Genomic DNA, 13618 nt, shown 5'->3' on the forward strand with positions numbered 1-13618 from the left:
GAAGATATCCTGATACTGGATCGCCGACACCGTTGTGTACCATGTCCAGAGCAGCACGCTTGTCCTGGATTTTTGAAGCATTAAGCAGCGACATACAGAAACCCTGTTATGTCGGTGCGCACCAGAGAGTACCCAAAGCTACTGCCTTTGTTGAGTACGTGAAGTAGCTGCATACACTCAAATCAGCAAAACTACGAGAAAGATCGAAGCAGCAGAGACCACGTTTACATGGAAGATGACGCAAGCATGAAGAAAGAGAAGAAGATTGAAATGAGAGCGAGAACAGGTTGTTCAAGAGAGTATCGACACGAACGAAGGGAGCTCGGGGAAAACGAAAGTTGGCAAGAGATTCGATAATATGTCCATGTACAACACAACCAAGGTTATTGTTGCAGAGAAGAAAGGGTATCGCCCATGCATCAATTACGTATCCTAATAATAATACACATGCCAACATCAGCCCATCATCAGCCCATCACCAAGGCCACCACCCCCCACTTGCAACCTTCCCCACCGCCCTGGTCCCCCTCCCCACCTCATCCGCCCCCTCCCTCACCTCCTCAACCACGGCGTCCACCGCCTCGCCCAACTCGTGCTTCTCCCTCTGCAACACCTCCGCCGCCCTATCCCACTTTTCCTGCGCCGCCTGACTCTGCTTTTCAAGCGCTTGCTTTAGTTCTTGCTGCAGCTCAGCAATTTCCAAGCGTGTTTCATGCCGTTCTTCGACGGTTTCGAGCTTGTACCAGATGTAGTAGGCGAGTTGGTATGTGAAGAGGGCGCCGAGGAAGCATTTGAGGATCGGGGAGCCGAAGGTGCCGTAGTATGCGCCCTATTTGCGCTTCGTTAGTGTACAAGATTGAAGGGATGAGGGAGGAGGTGGTGATGGTGGTCGGTTTGGCCAACTTGCGAAAGGGAGGGTTATGACGTACTACTCGCGATGGTTCTTTGCGTGGCGGTGGTGGCAACGGAGGTTGTGTCTCAGTTGCGAAGCTTCTTTGCGAAACCCGTACTGCTGGTCTTGTCTGTATCGCTGCTCGTATCCATAGCGACCGTGTTACTCGGGTGGTATTCATTGCGCTGCTGGTGTCTTGTGTTGAGATTCCCCACTTCGCACGCTCTGCAAAGGAAGTGGATGGGACCTAGGAAACCGGCAAGGGAGATGCAGAGGAAAAAGAAGTCAGGGATGTCTTGCGAAGATGCAGTATATAGTGGTGATGCGATGCGTACTCTTGCGCTACGGCGACTCGATGTAGAAGTGGGTTGTAAAGCTCTCGTACGGTGCCTGAACAAAAATCACAAAGAGTAAACCTCCGCGCTCCATCTCCGCAATACGCGAACCACGACGTCGCAACCCTGCCACACCCTAGCGCCAGCGGCGGGAACGCGGTCCGTGCATGGGTCTCATTCCAAACCGAACACCTTGCACAACCCGACACCCTCTTGGACCCTGGAATTGCCGCCCACAGCCTCTCTCACTCCTCCTTCTCTCTCCCACCCCCTCTGCCTCACCACATTTTCCCCGTGTCTCTTCTTCTAGCATCACACCGGCTTCACCCCTCGAACAACCGCAACAGCAATCACAATGGTACGCAATCGTCCCCCCCCTTGCCCTCTGGCCAGTCCCCCGAATCCAAACTCCTACGAGACCCTCAATTTCCCTGTCCCTTTCTTTCTCTTCCCACACGCAAGTCAGACGATATAGAGGAAATAGCTAATAGAAGCGAACTACCGTAGGCGCAAACACCGCAGCAACGACAAGCAAACATGCGCTTTGCCAAAGCGCAGGAGAAGAAGATGGGCAAGCCTGAATCAAACGTGCCAGTCGTCAAGAAGCAAGGGCCGCAGAAGTCGCCTATTAGCAAGCCGTGGATTAGTATGTTTTTGAAATATCCTGCTTTTCTATTCTCTCTCCGAGGCGGGCACGCGCAGAGCGGAGCAGAACGAGCAAAGATCAGAGAGCATTGTGGCTAACGCATGTGTGTATTTACAGTTGTACTGGCATTCGTACTTTGCGGCGGTTTGTTGTTCGAGGTTCTTCGACTCTTCTTTTAAAGAAAGAGAAGACTGGATACGGTGTAGGCGAACGCGCGCATACGAACTTCGGTATGTCGATTAGACGGGAGTCCGATCGTGAAGGAGACATTGGAACGTACATATGTATGTGGCAATAAGAGAGATGTGAAGAGGATCCAAGAAGAAGAAGAAGAAGAAGAAGAAGAGGAGGAGGAGGAGGCCAATTGGCATATTCTTTCGTACAATTATCTAGGGTGACATGGCGTTATTTTGATATAGGGAGGCATGCATGGTACACCCGAGATACCAAGTAGCATCTCGAGGCTTTGTTTAGTCAACAAGTAAAAGAAGTCGCCTTTTCACAAGCGTTATTTTTGACGGTAATCTACTACTCGGCAGGCGCATCTCCGCCTTCGTCCATGACTACCGTCCTCCTCTTCTTTTTCTTTTTCTTGACCTTGGTTTCGTCTTGGTCTCCAGCCTCGGGTTGCCCCTGATCAGCCTTATCCTGGCCATCACCGTCACCCTCAACAGCCTTGGCCTTCTTCTTTTTCTTCTTCTTGACAGGCGTCGTCTTTACCTCTTCTCCATCTCCTCCTTCGCCGCCATCAACACCTATAGTAGCCTCTGGTGCCATTTCATCCGGCTCGTCTCCCTCAACAGCAACCTTTCTCACTTTTCTCTTCTTCTTCTTTTTAACTGCAACTTCCTCCTTGACCAATAGTCTCTCACTCGCACGCTGCATCTCTAGTCGCAAGCGCTCCACCTCTTGTAGCGCTCGCTTCATTTCCGCATCTTCCTGCGCTTTGCGTTCCATCTCGAGCGCTGTAAGCTTGCGGTTCGACGGGGCGTCGTCATCGTCCAGGCTCAGCGCACCGAGACCTGAACTGTCGACTTGGAGGAGCGACTTCTTCGCTTTGCCCGGGCGCCCCTGCGTACTGTCGTCTCTGCTAATAGAAGGTTCTTGTGCAGCAGATCCGAGCGTCTCGTCGCCCATGATATCCACTTTGCGTACCGGTTTGCGAGGGCTCCGTGACCGCGGAAGGTGTTCAGAGGAGGAGCCCTTGCTGTCAAGGTTGAGCTCCATGATCGGGATAGAGTCAATATCCAGATCGTTGTTCTCCCTGTTTCCATCGCGTACGATTCTACTGAGAGGTGTCACTGGTCCGCTGTTATCCCCTTCAGGATCAATATAAAATGGGTCATCTTTGTATCGCTCTCTGCGTTCTGCTTTCCGGCGAGCAATGATATCTGGATCCAAATACTCATCTTCTGTAGCATTTTGATAAGATGTTGACTCCTTTTGCGAGCCATCGAGGCGGTCTGCCGCTGGCGCTGCAACGGTTGGTGCTTCTGTCAATGCGGCAACTGGTTCAGAGTATGCGGCATAGACATCATCACCTTCTTCTGTCTCAAAGCCTTCCGCATCGACTGCAGAAAGCAGATGCTGCAGATTGGGGTTGATGGGCGTATCGAGATCTAAATCCTCAGGAATGGGAACCTTGCGTTGCGCGCCAGGGGCTACTGGATTCAACTCGGCTCCAGAGAAGAGGGCAGGGATGGCTTGCGTAAGGAGGAGGGGTGGATCAGTAAACTCGTTCTGATCTGCACTAGCAGCAGTTCCCGACGCGGCTTCTGCGGCAAGGCGCATTAGTTCTAGGTACTCGACTGAACGTTCCTGCACCTCAAGGCTAGGGTGTGTAGACAGTGGCTCTAGAAAGTGGATGATTCGTGCCATGAGAAGAGACATTAGTGTCTTGCGTTCCGGAGTCCATGATATTTGATCGCTTCCGGCCATGCTGGAGAAGACTTTGGGTATGGCCTGCAGGTATATGGCGAGGGTTTTTGAAGGTAGCTGAAGCGAAGTAGGATGCAAGAGGGAGGTCATGACAGGTTCCGGTCTAGTGAGGTAGCGGGCATACTCGCCCACAAGCCAGCCAGCATACTCAAGCGCGCCTTGTCCGCCGTTACCTGACGTAGGAAACATCTGGTCCCGACGGTCAACAAGAACAAGTGACTGTGCAGCTTCGATAGCTTCTGGCCGAACGCTCTTCACCCGTATGGCGACATTTTGTAGCTCACGCCCAATACCAGCACCAATCTCATCAGCATGTTCTGACTCTTCCTCCTCCTCTTCCATCACCGAAGTTGCCTTTGTAGCTGGTGACACGCGGACAAGCTGGGTGAGAACATCAATGTACCATTCAAAGTCGCTAATGTTGCTGTATGTATCACGCGAGCACATTTCCAGAATCCTCCGAATCACGCTTGTGCGGTAGTCATCTGGCAAGGGGGGTGGTTGGTCTGATTTTTGTTCGTGTTGTGGTAGATTATCTTCGGCGTCTGAATCGTCGTCACCATACGCTGTGACACCAGTCAATCTGCCTCGGTCGTTGTTTGGATTGTCTACTGCGGTCGCAATTGGCGCATTACGTAGTTGTCGCATCAATCGTCCTACAATGGCTGTTAAGTTATCAGCATTGACCATGCCAACGACAAGATCCAGAGCGCGCATCCGTATTGAAATGTCGGGATCGTCAATGCATTCAAGAATGACGTCTTGTTGCTGAGAGACAAGATAGGGATGGGACGTGACAATCTTTTCGAAAGCAAGCAATGCGACGTATTTTACTGCAGAATGGTGAGAAGTTGAACCTTTATTTCAGTATGTTTTCGCTTACAATTTGCGTCACCCTCTATTATCATCATGCCGCGTAGTTTGCCAACGCACAACTTTGCAACCTCTTCTCCTTCCGTGGTGCCTTCGACAGCTTCTAGAATGCCACCCTGGATGATGCCACTGATACATTCGTACAGCAAAGACATGGCAGATGTTTCCCGAATAATTTTAGTAAGAGGTGGGAGGAGTTTCTTGATCAATCGGGGTTCCAACGGAGTCAAAGTAGCAAACTGGACGCTGTTAGCAACGGGTTGTACAAGTAACTTTATGGCACTTACAAGTTTGATAAGCTTAATGGCCATCCAGTTGTTTCCTCCTTCGACCAAGAGATCGAACAACCTAGGCGCTAGCGGCAGAAAGTCTTGAGGTCGCCTCCATCCCAACTCACACACGACATTGACAATGGCAGCCGTCACGCTCGGATCCTCATTGTCGTCCAACAAACGTTCCTTGATCTTGGGCCATGCAGGTCGTAGTGTCTCGGGGTATACCAGGGCTAGTCTGTACAGCGTAACGACAGTCTTCTTGCGGACCATTGCGTTAGAGTGGGTGAGTCGCGGTATCAAGTCTGACAGGACTGAATTGGCCATGCTGGGATTGATGACGTGCGGGATGGCGCCAAGCGGAAGCGCAATGTACTGGGGGCTCGAACTCATAATATCCTTTTTGAGCTGGTTCTCTGCTAGCACCAAAACCTCGGTGTCCCTGCGAAAGCTCTGTACGGCAGCCAGATATCCTGTGCGCTTTTGCTTAAACTTTGAACTCGACATGACTTCCAAGACGTTGAAGCTGGCCCAGGACATGTCATGGCCAAACATCTCAAGGTAGGTGAGCTTCATGAGGGCCGTGGCCTTGAGGTCCATGTCGTTTGTGCGAATTTCCTTGCGGCATTCTTTTATGCTTTCGGCAATGTACTCGCGCTCGTTTCCCTTGTGGTTGCGCAGGCCTCGGATGAGGTCGAAGAGGGATTTCTCGAACCTGGAAACCGATTAGCGTGCGTGGTTTGAGGAACAGAGATTGAGGGATGGCGAGTACATGTTTGCGGGTGCTCAAGGGAGCAAGCGCAGTCGTGCTTCGAGGCGTAGGAGGGCGCAAGGAGGGGCAGTTTGGCAGAAGGGTGTTAATGGTGGTGGGCCAACCGGCATGATCATTGGGATGGGGCAGACATGAGGGGGGAGATGACTGAAGGCATAGGCGACGGCGGAGAAGTTGTAGGAAAGTAGTAGTTTTTTGTGGAGATGAAGGCCGCTTTCCTCTCTCTTCCTCTCTCTTTTTCTCTCTCTGGAAAGTCAAGGACGACGTACAGTCGTGAATGGCAGTGGAGACGCCGACGGCGGGCGGCAGGACGCTACCTAGTTTGGCCGAGCGGAGCTAGGACAGGGCGTCCAGCACAGCTCAACTCCACATTCCACCTTGCAGACCATCGCCGGACCCCAACCTTGACGACGCCGATTGCAGCCATGTCACACGCCAATCTGCTCTCGCCGCCCTCGCAAATACCGCCGCCCACTGCTCTGGCCCTCTCGCAGAAAGCGCCCCTCATCCTATCATCGACTCCCACATCATCGCTACCCTGGCCGCTGTCACTGCTCTTCTCTCGGGAAACACCGGAGACATGGACCATCCACGAGAACCTGTTCCTCTCGACGCTGCGCACCGGTGACGAGAAGGCCGCCCTTGACATTCTGCACCGGCTTGAGGCGCGCTTTGGCGACCACAACGAGCGCATCATCACGCTGCGCGGCATTTACAATGAGGCCACGTCCAAGACAGACGCCGACCTACAGAAGGTCTTTGATGCATACGAGAAGATCCTCAAGGACGACCCCACCAACATGAGCATCCGCAAGCGACGGGTTGCCGTGCTCAAGGCGCTGGGCAGGACACAAGACGCCATTACGGCAGTAGCGGCACTCTTGCACAACAGCCCCACGGACGCCGAGGCCTGGGCCGAAGCAAGTGAGCTGTATGCCAGCACCAGTGCCTGGGGGCAGGCCATCTTTTGTGCAGAAGAGGTACTGCTCATCACGCCCAATGCCTGGACTGTGAGTTGAATCCCATTCGCCTCCCATTGGCATTGTTCCCCATTGCTGACCCTTGGATTGCCAGGCCCACGCCCACATTGCAACACTCCACTATCTCTCCACCGCCGCCAACAACCCACCCAACTTCTCCTCATATGCTCTAGCACTTAAGCATTTCTGTCGCTCCGTCGAACTCAACGACTCGTACCTGCGCGGCTACTACGGCCTCAAGCTCCTCACCTCCAAGCTCAACAACACCCTCCTCTCCGACCCCGCCACATCATCATCAGCAACCACCCGCCGCGAAGACTCTGACGACGTGTCCCTACCCAGCCCCGAAATCATCCGCAAGCTTGAGGAAATCGCAACAAACAAGCTGGCCGAAATGATTCGGAATTACAAATCCGGTAAAAAGGGCTGGCAAGGGTTTGAGGAGGCCGAGATCATTGCTGCCCGGGAACTGTTGGATCGAGATGGTTAGATTCAACCCCGGTGGTGTCAAGGCAAAGCAGTGAAAGGAAAAAAAAGGAAGAAAGAAGGTGAGGAAGAACGAAGGAAGGCGCACCATTGATCATGACATGATTATGTAAAAGATATGATCACGAATCAAGGCGTTTCTACGCGGCCGCGGCGGCGTCTTGATTATTATTCTTTATTTTTTTTATTGTTGTTCTCTCTTGTTGAATTGTAGATCCCCCGGATTCTACTTTTCCACACCCCCATCTGTGTGTGTGTCTTCTCAATGAAGAGATGGGGTTAGATGAGACATGAGCGAGTACAGCAGCGGAGACATTAGAGGAGAGAAAGAGAATAGTGAACTAGATATCCCCCCTTTTTTTCTCCTTCTTCTCTATCCACTACACCATCTCCCTCTTTTTTTTCTCTATAGTTAATGTCACATACATATGCTGTACGCATGCCAGATGCAAACTCGCAAACATGTTGATATGGATCTTGTCTGTGATACCAATAGCATGATTTTTAGTCAATTCGGATTCTTTGGCAAAAAAAAAACGAGTAACTATATATACCCGGCATGATATAAATCACACATGTTCCACTTCAAACGAGAACCAAATGAAGAATATACGCATTTCTTCTCTCTGTCATCATCTAATTCATTCTCTCTCTCTCTCTCTGTGCACATTCTCCTTTTCTATACCGCCCGGCACCACACGCCCACTCCAAATAAAAAAACCCCAATCCCCATTTGAAAAAAAAATCCCATACATACATACCCAACGTCTAGATGCAAAAGGATAGAATCCACACAAAGACCCTGTGCACATACAAGAGATGCGAATAGAACAAATGAGGAGAAGCCGTGTGCCAAAAAAAACCCGGTGAAGAAGAAGAAGAAGAAGAAGAAGAAGAAGTGAGGTTTGGACCAAAAAAAATGGAGGTGCAAAACAAAGATCCCGCTACATGATTACATATTTTTTTGTTCCCTCCCTCTCCCTATCTCTCCTACTTCCACCCTGAACTTCATCCCTAAATTCCCAAATTCTCCTTTTTTTTCTCCTCTCCTTCCATTCCCCCAAAGCAAAGAGAAACAAGAATTTCCCCTCAAAGGGACAATCGGAGAGTACATGAACCTTTGTAACGAGAGAGAAAAAACCGAAATGAACAACAGATGTGTGTAAAGAAAAATAAACGCCAGATGTAAATGCAACATTATCCAAATGTACAAAAAGTTTCGAGTCCTAGGGATTTTCCCCCATAAAAAATTCCCAGGACCCATGGGGAAAAAAAAGGGCCCACGAAAAATCGCTTTCGTGTATTGTCAAAAGAGTAAAAGGTTTTCTTAAAAAAAAGGAAGTGTTTCCTGGATCGCATTCTCTCCATATCCATTACATCCGTATTATGTTGCTGCTTTTTGGTCTCTCTCGCTCTTCAAACATGCGTTGGGGGTTATGTGAGGGGGGTAAAATAATCGAAATGCGTATATGTGCGTGAGCCGTGTACGTACGACGTCTATATGTTGAGTCCGCGTGTAAGGTCCTCGAGGCCTGAGCTGTTGTTCTCCTTGCCTCGGGACTTGTTCTTTTTCGCAGCCATCTTGCCCCAATCTTCGTCGCCTTCATCAACTTCGGCGACGCTGACCTGCGGCCCAGGGCTGCCCTTCTTCAGTATGCCTTTGATCGCACCGGCTCGACTCTGGTTGGCGCCTCCGCCGACTTGCAGGGTCATCGAGGTTCCGTTGGACATGGCATCCGAGTGATTTGCGACCGGTCGATACCTAGCGGACAAACCAACGTTAGAACGCTCGGATGGTGCGATGGAGGGAGTGTACCCTGGATGAGGGCCCATAAGGGACATTGTACGCTGCTGCTGCTGCGGGGGTGGTGGTGGGTTTCCGCTGCCTCCTACAAACGACATTGTTCGGCTCTGACTACCGGGTACGTTGAGGTAGTTGGCGGCGCCGCCACCACCAATGGTGCTGGCTGCATAGCCGTTGTTGGACATGGCCATGGACATGCGAGGATCTTGCTGGGGCTGCTGCATCATTTGAAGCTGCATCTGTTGCATGGCCATCATTTGCTGCATCTGCTGCATCTGTTGCATCTGTTGCATGTAGTCGCTCCCTTGCACCATTGGGTATCCCATCTGACCCATGCCCATGCCCATGCCCATACCCATTCCCATGCCCATTTGGCCGCCCATACCCATTTGGCCGCCCATCATGTTCATCATCGGGTTCATGCCGTTCATGCCGTTCATGCCGTTCATGCCGTTCATACCATTCATCATGGGCATGTGTGACATGCGCATAGGGTTCTGGGATTGGCCGTTGGCATTCATCTGCTGGCCGAGCATACCGGTAAAAGGCCCAGCTTGGGGCTTCTTGGCCGAACCACCGCCCATGTACTTTTGCTTGGTCATGTCCCGCATCTGAATCTGATCTACAAGCGAGGGCTGCGATAAGCCGGCCTCCTGGTATACCACATTGTGAGGCATGGGCATGCCGCCAACAACCGAGTCACCCGCAACCGATGCAGGGCCTTGAGCGAAGCCGTTGAAACCCATTGACTCGCGATTTGTCGGTCGGATCAAGCCACCACCAATGACGGAATTGCTGTAGGGATCCTGGGGCAAGTGCCGGGCAAAGGCGGGAAGGCTCATGTTGTTGACTCCACGCTGGCTCATGGCTCCAGCGGAGGCTGGACGATCTGGTATATAAGACGGCATGGCGTTTGTTGGCTGGCTGGGATGCCTATTGCGGGCTTGGCTGGGAAAGCCGTGCTGAGCAAGGATGCCCAAGGGCACGTCCTCGTCCTCCCACTCCTCTGCCTTCATGGATGTCTCGGATGGGAAACCCATGGCGTCGGGTCCAGACTCAGCTGGATTTCCCGAAGCGGTAGTTGAGCGTTTCATGGCCTCGCGAGCAAAGTGCATCTGTTGGTTCTTCCGCCTCATGAGCTCCTCTTCCTCTCGCCGCTTGATGGCATCCTCCTCATCTTCGTAGTCTTCCTCTTCAGAGTCTTCCTCTGGCGGCGGTTGCGTCATGGCCTTCTGTTGATACTCGCGGAACTCAGCTTGTGACATGACGCGTCGACTGACATCTGAAGCAGGGGCAGACAAGGCCTTGTTTTGAAGGGGAAGAGCCGCAGCCTTCCGTATTGTGGGTACTTGGTGCGGCGCAGGTGCAGGTTTTGATTGCGAGAACAAGTCTTCATCCTGCTTGTCATCGGACGACGACGATGCGACTGCTGGTGCCGGGGCAGCCTTTGGGGTGGTGTTGTTGTTTGTGCTCGTGACGGATCGTGAAGAGTATGGTGTCTCGTAAGAGTTTGCAGATGACGACGACATGGAGTTTGGCTTGGATTCAGGGGGTGTGTCGTGGTACGAGTTTCTTTCCATGAAGGACTTGCGGACGGTGTGGGCGTCGGGGTCGTGGAAGGTAGAGCTGTGGTGGAATGTAGGACTCTCGGAGGCGACAGGGGCGTAGGCCGAGTATTTGTGAGGCGGAGGCGGAGGCGGTGAGGCCTCGCGGTCCGAGTGCGACGAGGCCATGAGGTTGTCAGCGGAGTTGCGGCTGTCCCAGCTTTTCATCGGTGGTTCAACGTCAAACTGTGACTTGATCTTGATGGGCTCTGGCTGAACAGTGCGCTTCTCAGCAAGCAGTGAGCGTCCCGTTGGCTCGCGTGGTGCTTCGGGTGAGTCCTTGCGTTGGAGATGGCTGAACATGTCGTCCTCGAAGCCACCAAAGCTGAGGTCTGCCTCGAGCTTAGGGGGAACAGCAGTGCTGGCATAGCTGGACGTAGTCATGGCCCTATTTCGGCTACTCCACCCTGTGTTGGATAAGTCCTTGTATGACGATACGCCCGAGTTGGACTTTGGCTGCGGAGGGAGTTGCTTCTTGAGGGCGGCTACTGAGTGGGGGCCAGGGGAGCTACTGTGTTGCTGGAGGGCAGGACGGGGAATGTTTGTAAAAAGGTTATCGTCTGAACTGGCGTCGGTGGAAGAAGGGAGTGTAGATGTGGAGCCATGCTGCCCATTGGCATAGGGTCTCGATGTGGAAAATTGAGTCCCACTGCTTGACTTGCTGTCGCTAATTAAAGGGTCAGTCCGGCCGACGCTATGACTTAGCGGGTAGAGACTTACCGCTTAGACGAGCCTGGAGAATCGTCGTCAAAAGACTGGTTGCGATTCTTGCTACCCAAGCTGCTGAAGCGAGGGAACTTTGAAGAACGCTCCTTTTCCTGTGTTTTGCGCTGTTCTTTGGCTTTTTCCACTTCAGTCCTGCTTAGCAGACGGAAGCCGCCAGAGTCTGCAGGTGCAGGCTGGGGCGCAGGGGGAGCCGTCGTGTCCGGGCTGGTGGCAACGTCGACCTCTTCGAAAACATTGCCCTGCGACTTGCGGCGGGCGGTGAAGAGGCCGAGACCTGGCTTGACCATGGTGGTGCTGCTTGTAGTGAATTTGCAGTGGAAGGAGCGCCCGCCACTGGCTAGAGCGGCCTCTCTCAACCGTGAAGCGACAGTATCATGCACCCAGAAGGCAACTCGACAAAGGCGGATGCAGTTGGGGGGAGTATGGAGCGGGTGCGATGGATGCGATCAAGAGCCGAGGTGGTGCAGCGGCGGCGGCGGAGGATCAGCGGGCAGACGGGTGAGGGAGCGAGTGGATATCGTCTACAAGGTCGAATTAGTTGTGCATCAAACGAGCGTTGTCGCGTGGCGGCGTAGTATTGACCGAGAGAGGTGACGGGGGGCGCAGGCGCATGCGGAGGGAGGCGCAGACGGTGAATGGTGGTGGATGAGCTGAGTTGGACTGGTGTCTTCGTATCGCCGTGTTTCAACGACGGGACCGTGCTGGCTAGGCACAAATGGCACCAGGACCGGGTCGGTCATCGTCATCATTATCATGGCAACACGGGGGTTTGGATTGCAGCCAATTAAGCGGGAGGCAGTCAAGGCTGGGGGAGAATGGATGATCCGCTCATGCCAGCATCATAGAACGGTTCCTGGTGGATGAATGGCGACGGACTTACCGGGTAGGGGTGGTGAGGCGCAGGAGCAGAAGCAGGAGCAGCGCGGTAGTGTCTTGCAGCAACAGCAACAGCAGCAGCAGCAGCAGCAGCAACAACAAACACAAACGGGTGGGTGTCGACGAGGGCAGAGGCGGGCAGGTGGAGCAAACGGCTGGCCAGCGAACGAGTAGAGTATAAGAGAATGAGTGCACGGATGGCAGAAGCTGGCAATGGCTAAGGTATGGCAGACAGGCAGGCAAGCAAGCAAGCAGGTAGACAAGCGGGTAGGCAGACAGGTGGTAATAGCAGCAGCAGCAACAGCAGCAGTAGCAGCAGTAGTAGCAGCAGTAGCAGCAAGGGCAGCAGCAGTAGTCAGGAGTGCGCCGCCGTCAGCCAACCGAGCAACGAGCCTACTGTGTACTAGGGACAGATGGGGATCAAAAGGTACCGTTCCATAGCGGGGCGCCGTACGAGGCATAGTGCCGCTTGGACTCCATCGACGACTGCCCTTCTTGGGCACCGTCTGATGTTCTCAACTCGACCTGCAGCACCGCGTGTCTGTCCATCGTGGCCCTGGCCCTGGCCCTGGCCATTGTCGGTGTCATTGTCTGCCATTCATCAGCATGGCATGGCATGGCATGGCCTGGCCTGGATGGGAACGTGCGACGTCAAAGGGCCCCGTCTGGCACGTTGCCGTGTTGGTATTGGCGGGTGCTGTCGCCCAGTCCCAGTCCCAGTGCCAAAGCCAGAGCCAAAGCCAAAGCCAAAGCCAAAGCCAAACGGCAAACTGCTGGTCGAGGGGTGGTGGGACACCAAGTGGGCGGCTGCTAGGATGCTAGGGTTGGGATGCAGATGCACACAGACACAGACTCCATGTCAGGGACCCTCATGTGCACGCCAAAATTAGCCTGCACGCCTCCAACCCGGCCAGCCTACCACACGCGCCCCACGCCCTCAACGACAATCGTCGCATCGCCGCGTCGTCATCTGGCCTGCCCTCTGGCGCCCGCAAGCCCATTGCCGAAGACTGGATAGTCCCAAGGTACGATTTACACAGGCATACCTCTTTGGCTGCACCACCGCTCGCCGCCGGCCTGGTATTCGCTACCCAGCCCTCGACCACCCCAGCCACAAAGCAATTCCGATAATTCATAACAAAAACACGCCTTGGCATCCGCATGCCTGCAGCAGCCAGACCCACGGACTTTGCCTGCTCCTGCTTCTGCTTCTGCTTCTGCTTCCGCTTCCGTACCCTTTCCTGCGTTACCTCAACTCCCTACATGTCCTCCCTACACACGTGTCGACATGGCCGGCTGCAACACGCCTCTTGTCAAGCCAGCCGAGCTCATGCTCAGGGGGGAGCCGTCCACAGTGGCGTGCCCCATCCATGCCGCCTTCATGCGCCGCACTGACGCTGCTGCTAGCCTTTTT

At 53.5% G+C, this 13618-nt stretch overlaps 5 protein-coding genes across 5 annotated transcripts; 2 read left to right on the forward strand and 3 right to left on the reverse strand.

Moving 5' to 3' along the window:
* Positions 1 to 158: 158 nt before the first annotated feature.
* COCSADRAFT_225180 (uncharacterized protein) lies at positions 159 to 1233 on the reverse strand. Its single transcript, XM_007704063.1, has 3 exons — positions 930 to 1233; positions 229 to 829; positions 159 to 167 (listed from the first exon to the last, which is right to left on the reverse strand). The coding sequence occupies exons 1-2, from the start codon at positions 1071 to 1073 to the stop codon at positions 476 to 478; spliced, it is 498 nt and encodes a 165-aa protein (XP_007702253.1). The 5' UTR covers positions 1074 to 1233; the 3' UTR covers positions 159 to 167; positions 229 to 475.
* Positions 1234 to 1734: 501 nt separating this feature from the next.
* Positions 1735 to 2052, forward strand: COCSADRAFT_94890 (uncharacterized protein; the record flags this gene model as incomplete). The annotated part of the gene is made up of 2 exons (XM_007704064.1): positions 1735 to 1873; positions 1991 to 2052. Coding segments are annotated over 2 exons (201 nt in total), but the record flags the coding sequence as incomplete, so codon positions are not given.
* A 349-nt stretch (positions 2053 to 2401) lies between these two features.
* On the reverse strand, positions 2402 to 5556 carry COCSADRAFT_28305 (uncharacterized protein; the record flags this gene model as incomplete). The annotated part of the gene is made up of 3 exons (XM_007703863.1): positions 2402 to 4644; positions 4695 to 4923; positions 4972 to 5556. 3 exons carry the CDS (start codon positions 5554 to 5556, stop codon positions 2402 to 2404), a joined length of 3057 nt encoding a protein of 1018 aa, XP_007702053.1.
* A 557-nt stretch (positions 5557 to 6113) lies between these two features.
* On the forward strand, positions 6114 to 7627 carry COCSADRAFT_38679 (uncharacterized protein). Its single transcript, XM_007703897.1, has 2 exons — positions 6114 to 6738; positions 6803 to 7627. The coding sequence occupies exons 1-2, from the start codon at positions 6154 to 6156 to the stop codon at positions 7196 to 7198; spliced, it is 981 nt and encodes a 326-aa protein (XP_007702087.1). The 5' UTR covers positions 6114 to 6153; the 3' UTR covers positions 7199 to 7627.
* Positions 7628 to 8691: 1064 nt separating this feature from the next.
* COCSADRAFT_162405 (uncharacterized protein) lies at positions 8692 to 11615 on the reverse strand (the record flags this gene model as incomplete). The annotated part of the gene is made up of 2 exons (XM_007704065.1): positions 8692 to 11269; positions 11323 to 11615. The coding sequence occupies 2 exons, from the start codon at positions 11613 to 11615 to the stop codon at positions 8692 to 8694; spliced, it is 2871 nt and encodes a 956-aa protein (XP_007702255.1).
* Between the last annotated feature and the right edge of the window lie 2003 nt (positions 11616 to 13618).

Source organism: Bipolaris sorokiniana (assembly GCF_000338995.1).
Source record: "Bipolaris sorokiniana ND90Pr unplaced genomic scaffold COCSAscaffold_11, whole genome shotgun sequence".
Classification (NCBI taxonomy): domain Eukaryota; kingdom Fungi; phylum Ascomycota; class Dothideomycetes; order Pleosporales; family Pleosporaceae; genus Bipolaris; species Bipolaris sorokiniana.